General features: G+C 32.7%; 1 protein-coding gene and 1 long non-coding RNA gene across 2 annotated transcripts in view; one reads left to right on the plus strand and one right to left on the minus strand.

Annotated features, from left to right (window-relative positions):
• Nucleotides 1–5,166, plus strand: part of LOC140056393 (uncharacterized) — a 45,899-nt gene extending 40,733 nt beyond the window's left edge. Inside the window, exons 5-9 of the mRNA XM_072101756.1 lie at nucleotides 1,257–1,378; nucleotides 2,062–2,298; nucleotides 3,779–3,907; nucleotides 4,250–4,331; nucleotides 4,449–5,166. Of these exons, the coding sequence (XP_071957857.1) occupies nucleotides 1,257–1,378; nucleotides 2,062–2,298; nucleotides 3,779–3,907; nucleotides 4,250–4,293 (532 nt within the window). The 3' untranslated portion in view covers nucleotides 4,294–4,331; nucleotides 4,449–5,166. The remainder of the gene's footprint in view (nucleotides 1–1,256; nucleotides 1,379–2,061; nucleotides 2,299–3,778; nucleotides 3,908–4,249; nucleotides 4,332–4,448) is intronic.
• Nucleotides 5,167–6,884: 1,718 nt separating this feature from the next.
• Nucleotides 6,885–7,799, minus strand: LOC140056396 (uncharacterized). The gene is made up of 3 exons (XR_011846750.1): nucleotides 7,788–7,799; nucleotides 7,385–7,449; nucleotides 6,885–6,993 (listed from the first exon to the last, which is right to left on the minus strand). It is a non-coding gene; the product is annotated as an uncharacterized lncRNA (long non-coding RNA).
• Nucleotides 7,800–8,028: the final 229 nt, after the last annotated feature.

Consider the following 8,028-nt stretch of genomic DNA (forward strand, 5'->3'; position numbering starts at 1 on the left):
TACACTTTTTTTATTTAAAAAAAAACGATAGCTGAAGCAGTATTTATTTACATTACCTTGGTGTTTTTTCTATTTTGAGACAAATAAATAAATAAACATTTTGTGTGGTATGTGGTATGTGTAAATAATGTATGATTTTCATAAAACCTGTCATGTTTATGTTCAAATTGAAAGTGTTCCAGTGGGTTGTTTTTAATAAAAATGTTGCATTATAATAGAACAATACTGTACTTAATTAACAAAGGTGCGAAGTTTCATTGAAGTACAAAATAAAAATAAGAATACCCTTTTGCTAAGGCGTAAACTTATTTTCTCATTTTATCTTTACGATAAAGGGATAAAATCTCCCTGAGTAATACAAAAATGCTGTTCTACAAAGTAATGTTGTTTCAAAGAAATGGCGCGCTCTCTCTCTCTTTCTATAGCAAACTCGGTAATAAGAAGGTTAATTTTTTATTTTTATTTAGATACCTTTATTATATGTCTGGTTAGAAACGTTTTGTATCTTTTACCTAAACGAAAAAAGTGATTTGATTGAATCGAATTTTTATTGAAATAGACATTTAATGTTAACATCTATAGAATAGAATAAAATATATATAAGTGTAGCACCCTGTTTGATAACCACAGTATCATGTGTATAGCCACAATGAATCATTTATAACAGTAGATTACGTAATTACCTTAATTAATTACCTTGTACATTGAACCTCGAACAATAAAGATCAAATATTTTATAAACTATAACAATAAATTAGTATCATTTTTTCATGTGCACTAATCAGTTCATATAAATGACTGACATTCTTTGTGAACCACACGTTATAAATTTTACGTAAACATTGACTACAAGATCCGCAATAAGTGAATATTAGTTTTTATGTTCCTTTTAGGCGGCAAGTATAAACTGAGAGTGAACGAGTTAAATTAAAGCTCTGGTTTTAGACAGAGGAAACAGAAAATAGCCTATATCTGAAAACTGCGTGTAATATAATCTATTTCTGTTTAAACTTTTACTAAAAATATTAGGTAATACATTTAGAATTTGACTTGAAATACAGTAGGCTACTATAAATAATAACTGTACATGTTGTAAAGAATGTAGACAATAGTGGTGGATTTAAAATGTTATACTTAGCCAACTAAAAAACACACTATACTGTATCATATGAAGTGCCCTTCCTACTTTTTATTATAAAAAAAATATAAAGAAAGCGCAATATAAAATACTCTTACCATAAATTATATTTCCTTAGATATCTGTACTGGGGCATCGAAAATGAAAAGATTGAGCGAGCTCAGTTAAATGACACAAGTAACAGAGAAACAATAGTGACTGGAGTGCAACTTCCAATAGGAATTGCTTTATCGCCTGTCGGTAAGTTTTTACAACTGGGTTTTATTTTACAAACGATACTTTCTTTCTTTTACTCGATCTTGTTTACAATAAATGTCAGTTCAGGAACGATTTTTAGGCGATCTTGTCAAAGATCAAGCGTCTTCAGCCTGCCACGTTTCGATATTCAATATTGAACTTGACCTGACGTGGTTCCATAATATCTTTATATGAAAATGTTAGAGTGGATAGAAAATAATTAATTAAAAAATTTACCTTAAAATGGTTTTGAACTGAATCGATTGAAATCTTGTCGTTGTATGGTTTTGGTTGTTAAGTACTTAATACGTATTAAATTGTATTTTTGTTGTAAAAAGTCAATACACTTTGTTTTTATCTAATTTTACTTTCTACGGATGGAATCAGATATTCCAAAATAAAAGATGTAATGAATGAATGACAACTTTTCGTGCTTTTCATCTATTCAGGATTTTTGGGTGGCCGTTTATGGGAGATAAACTTTTTATTAGATAAAGTACAGGAGGTATCAAATTTATTATATATTGAGAACAACGGGCTTTTGAATATGTGGCCGTTAAGAGAGTTTCGCTTACGCGAGGGGGCCGCTCGAAATTCAACTGTACACTGCATTCGTTACATTATGGTACCCATCTGCCATAAAACTACCTCCATCACACTATTCATTATTATATTTTGTTTTCAAGATGGGAAGATGTATTGGTGTGATCCACGAGCTAAGATAATTGAGAAAGCTAACCTCGACGGAACCAACAGAGAAACCGTTGCTCGAATAACGCCGTTCATGTACGATATTGAAATTTATGAAAACTATCTTTACGTTTCAACTCTCGATGGCATGATCAGTATTGATATAAGGAATGGACAAGTACATAACATCGTTGATGATTTTCCCTTTATCACTGGCGTATATATAGGCCCAGGTAAGCAGATAATGTACACTTAAAACAAATTATACCTTGTAATACTTTTTCTTTCATTGTATATTTCTTTTAAATATTAAAGTATTCACATTGACTAATCTCAAGAAAATCGGCCTGTCTTCAACATTATGATGCTGTACTCAAGCTGTTCAACCGGTTTTCAGCTATTAAAAATAATTATTGTAGAAGGAGATGCGAAGCATCCTCGTATTATTATGTGCGGGTATTTTTTTAAGATGGACATCTATTAGACAGTGTATACCACGATTGGAAAACATCCCTCTTTGAGGCAAATCTTTGAACCTAAATTCGATTTAATTGTTAATAGGCTAACTAATAATAAAAAAACTCAACAGTTCTTTTCAGAACTAATATACGTAGTGTACCGCAAACTTTATATCAACATTTGATTTCGCAATGCAAACCTTCAATCAAGATAATAACTAATTATCTAAATTAATTTAATTAGTAAACAGAGTTAGATCAGGTGGTTAAAATCAGTACCAAAAGTACGAACCAACTTTCTAGAAGTATTGCGCGATTTACCGAATTTTGCCCTTACGTATATTTATAATATAGATTCCTACGTAATTGCGATCCACCGTCCATAACGAGATGCCGATGACGGGCCTTGGACATAGTACACAAGTTTACCATTTACGCTTTGAAGCCTTTTTGCTATGTACTGTACATGATACTAATGTTCGGTGAACAATAACAAAATATTTGTACTCTGATCGAATATTTCCTGGTATACTTGCTTTGTTTGTTTGCATTGTATGTTTGTTTGTTTGTTTGTCTGTTAGCACAATATAGCCTACGTACCTGTTAAAAGATAGGAGACAATTATTACCGAGCAGTTTTAAAGTAACAAGAAGTAAACTGAAATTTCATTTTCTCAAGAATTACTTGTCCAAAAAACTTTATTGTTATACAAGAGGCAAAAGTTATAATTTGTTATTTGTTATTTTATAGGCCTACACGTAGTTTTTTTAATTCACCCGCTTGTTTCTGGCGATTTGACAGGCTCGTCCATTGTACTATAGGGAACAGCCCGCATCCCTTTGACTTTTTTCTTACAATTTTCAAAGTTATTTCTATTGTTAGTCAACTGAAAATATCGTTAGTTGATATAATAAATGTAGAGGTATTTTACTATTTGCAGTATACTGTTTAATACCAGCATAAAAGTATGTGCAATTGTTTATTTATATCTGTAAATACATCTCAGTAAAGTAATATGGCCCTTCGTGGTTAATTAAGCACCACTATCTTAGGGAGATGAGGGTAAAACGTTATTTTTTTTGTTCGGACCAACTATGTGGTGTTCTTCGCCAAAGTTATGCATGATACCGAAACTATGAAAAAATACACTATAATTCCAGTACACAAAAACAATAGTACTAAGCAGCTAAACGAGTTAAGACCAGTTGCTCTTACATCTCTAGTTATGAAGATTATTTTTTTTCTTTTTACCTAGATGCTTGCAATCCGAATCCGTGTCAAAATTCTGGGAATTGTTCGCTAACTTCGACGAGTTCACTTTTCACCTGTGCTTGTACCAGCGGATATACTGGACGCACTTGTAAGACATATAGGCCTACATCCGGTAAATATTCAAATAATAAACAAAACATCCTTAAATAAGAAATACAATCTGGAATATAAGAATATTATGATTATGTTGCCCTAGTATAAGAATGACAGAATTATTGTTTTGAAAATTATTATATCTTCAATCATGTTTAGAATTTGAACAAATCGATACTTACAATATCTGATAACAGTAAGCAGCCTGTCATTATTTTTTTGTATTCGTTATTATCGAATCTTGGTTTTACTGACATTATTATTCAAATTAAACTGATATAAAATAACGGTAATCATAATAGTAAATGGAAAAAATTATCCAATTAAAAGCTGTTTCAAAATAATATATTTTTATTTTCAGGTTTTAATCCAATTATTATAACGTGTCCTTGCAATTCACCATAACTGATTCTTTGGTTGAAAAACATGCTCAAAATAAAAAGGTTTGTATTTATTAGGCATTAACGTAATCAAGGTTTCTCCCTTTATTTATGGATAGTATTTTAGATTGATATTTTCATGGTTTTAATTTAATCATTTCATTTCTTCTTTAATTCTAGGAGACCAGCGACTAGACGTTATTTCAGTATTGGAATTCATGTCTGTTGGTATAAAAGGAAGAAAAACATCTTCTGATGAACTTTCATCCATATTTACTGAAACGAACTTTTGTTTATCCTGGTATCATAGTAATGACTGTCACTTACCTATTGTTGTTATTATTATTGTTAGTAGTACAGTAGTTGCTATTTTTATTTTTTCGTAGAGTTTTATTTTGCACTGTGGCCATACATCTTTTTTTGTATGTTGATGTTTGTTATAGGCCCATCAATTAAATTTTGTGTAAACGTATGATTTAATAGTATGTAATATTGTAATAAAGATTTTATAGGGACGGACCAATATTTAAATTGCACATGTGCACAATACTACTCCTATCATTCAAACTGCTCTTCAAATGCAAAAGACCTAAATTCAACTACATTCAACAGACAGAAAGAAATACATATGCCAGCCAATGAGTGTTTGGTTGAATTTAACTGTTTATTTTGTCATTTTATGAGTGAAAACATTATTGTTTCGGGTCTTATTCTACTGAAGAAATAACTATACAAAATGGCATATTCAAAATCGTCTTTTATTAAGATTGTGTTGACAATGGATAATTCATTCACTTTCTGTTAAAATGTAATGTATTTATGTTGTATAAACGTGACTATAAACATCATAATGAATATATTATTATTAGCAATAAACAATATTAATGTTGATTCTTAGTGAAATTAAATAATTCGTATTCAATGTGATCAATTAAGTCTTCGATGGCTGGTCTTTGTTCTGGTCTGGAATGAAGGCAGGGTCCACTGATATCCATTAGCGGCAGTAATGCTTTGTTGACAGCAATTCCTTCAATTATGACACCAAAACTGTAGATGTCTGAGGCAAAGGTCGGTAGTGTGTTAATGTTATACAGCTCTGGTGCATGTTCCGGGTGATCTTGCTGTAGGTCGAAGACATCAGCTTTGTCGGTATTGTTCAACTGAAAGAAATCAAACGGTGCTTCTGCGGTGCAAACTGAGCCAAAGTCAACAATTTTTTTGCGGAGATACGAGGAGCCTTGTTGTAAAGGAGAATATTGCGGCTAGCCAGGTCATTGTGAATCAAACTATTCTTCTGTAGTATCTCGATTCCTTCTGCGATGTCCAAAATAATGTGAAAACAATCAATCGTGGTAATATGTGGGGAACCACTTGCCAAAGCTTTCATTAGTGATGTTGATTTGAATGATGTTGAGTCGCCAACAAATTCCATAACAATGGCCCATTGTGTGTCTGAGGTAACTGCTTCACAAACGCCATAAACCCGTGGAAACACGTCACTCTCCTGATACAGAACCATCATTATTCTAGCTTCAAATAACACTGTCAGCTTGTCGATGAACCGATTGAATTTTCCCGATTGATTGGTTGTTGTGATAGCCTTAACAGCCACGAGTTCACCATTAGAAACTTCAAAACGATGAAGTAAAACTTTTCCATATGTACCAGTGCCAAGTACTACCTATAATGTGCAAAAAATATAACATTATATCAAGGTATAGGCCCGTAATGTCGATATATTACAGTATTTTTTGTGGTATTATGTCCAGTCTAAAAAATAGTACCAGTTAAATAATTCTCCGGATAGTAGCTTATAAAATGGATTAATACGGTTATACATTACAATGTCAGACTTTAAATTCAATTCAACCTACCTGATGTTTGTCATTCGTTGCTGGATACAGACGATCAGATGTAAACCATTTAACATTATTCGGAAGCTTTTCATCCATTACTTTGATTTCGATAGTCATGCATTTCATCCAGTGTTCTGAAGCTGATGAAATCTTGAAGTCAGCAGGCTCTACATCGCTGTTATCTTTGTTCGTGCTGTCAAATCTTGGTGGTTGATAATAAGATGTCAGTGAAGAGAGGTTTAGGCTAGAAAGACTTGAGCAATATCCATTCGTCGTAAGGATGTTTCTATCCCTTCTATCTGGTGTGTATCCAATTGCCGGTACATTATTGATAACGTCCAGGAAGCACCATTTTCTTATCCAGGTAAGAGCCACCATTGAGTCAGGTTCGCCGTGTCTACGTCCAAAGGCACGTCCATCCAGAATAAGAAGATCTCTTGCAAATCCACTTATCATGTAGTTGTCAATGTCAAATGGCAATTCTTGATTTTCATATGCGATAGCCGATGTTTGAGGTAGTGTGATGATAGCAAGTCCATATATTATTCGAATAATTATAATTCTTAGGGCAGGTGGAACGTTTAACCAGGCTTTAGATTTTTGATAATCATTTTCCGTTTTCTCATCATCGTTGGAATTTTGAAAGCAGCACATGACATATTTTCTACAGAAGCCTGAAATGGCTGTCCGGCTAAAAATAAATATTATAAACATTTAAAACTTCCTTTATTCACTTTCTTCCCCTACTGCTTTTCGTACATTATTAGCATCTTCATACTGATAGGCCATCAATGTATAATTACCTATTTTTAAAGCAATTTCTGGTTGCTTTCCAACCTTTTAAAATGTTCTTCCACCTTCTAGGCATTCTGAAGAAACAAGATATAAATAATGTGTAAATTCAAATAAGCAACTGAATATTTAATTTAAATCATCATAATAATTAAAAAATATTATAACGTCTCATGACATGATTATGCATGTTTACTCCTCACGGTGATCCAATCAGAAACAAATGATGTAGAGTGAACTTCATAATAATGATCTATTTTATCTTGTATTTTTAGTCGCGTGGACGCGACTCTATACGGTAGTTCACTATGTCGGTCGGTCGGTCTGTCGGTCTGCCGGTCTGTCGGTCTGTCTGTCGGTCCGGTATCACTATGCGTTTTAGCACGCGACTTATGGCTGTTGGCCTTGTTATAATCTTGCCCAACTTGTACAACAGAATAGTGAAAAACATATGAAAAATATTCTTACCTCTCTGCTGGAGAAGTAGTAGTAGAAAAACAATTGTTTTATTATATCCAATGAAAGTATTCAATCTGAAATATAAAACATAACATTGATACATATTAAACACTATTCTCATGATTTACTTTATTAAGAAGGCCTATAATAGAATCCGTGAGTCCGTTTTATGTATAAGCGGCCTCTAATCTACGGGTTGAGATCGTCATGGACAAAAATAATGTTCATTTATCCATAAGAGCATCAACATGTCGTGTCTTTCTTTCAATTCTAGGTAAGCAATTTCTAGCAGGAATGTGATTTTTGATCTATAAATTTATAGCCAAACATAATTTATTAACATAAAGTAAAATGCCTAATTGTTTAATAATTAATTTTAATGTAAAAGTCCGAATTAAGTATAGAAACTTACTGAGCTTTGTAGATTGCGTGTGAATTCTTGAAAGTCTATCCAAGTTTTGTTTTGTTTAGTTGTCGGGGAGCTCCTCTCGTTACCATCGTATCGTCGTAACACACGCGCGCGTATGGAAGTATGCGCGCAAGAAACGGAAGTGCGTGTTGGATTCATTTAGCAACCAACGTTGATGGCGTAGTTTCACCTTTTTTATGGTCGGATGATAGACATTATTAATATTATATCATAATTACCAGTC

Source organism: Antedon mediterranea, chromosome 8 (genome assembly GCF_964355755.1).
Source record: "Antedon mediterranea chromosome 8, ecAntMedi1.1, whole genome shotgun sequence".
Classification (NCBI taxonomy): Eukaryota; Metazoa; Echinodermata; class Crinoidea; order Comatulida; family Antedonidae; genus Antedon; species Antedon mediterranea.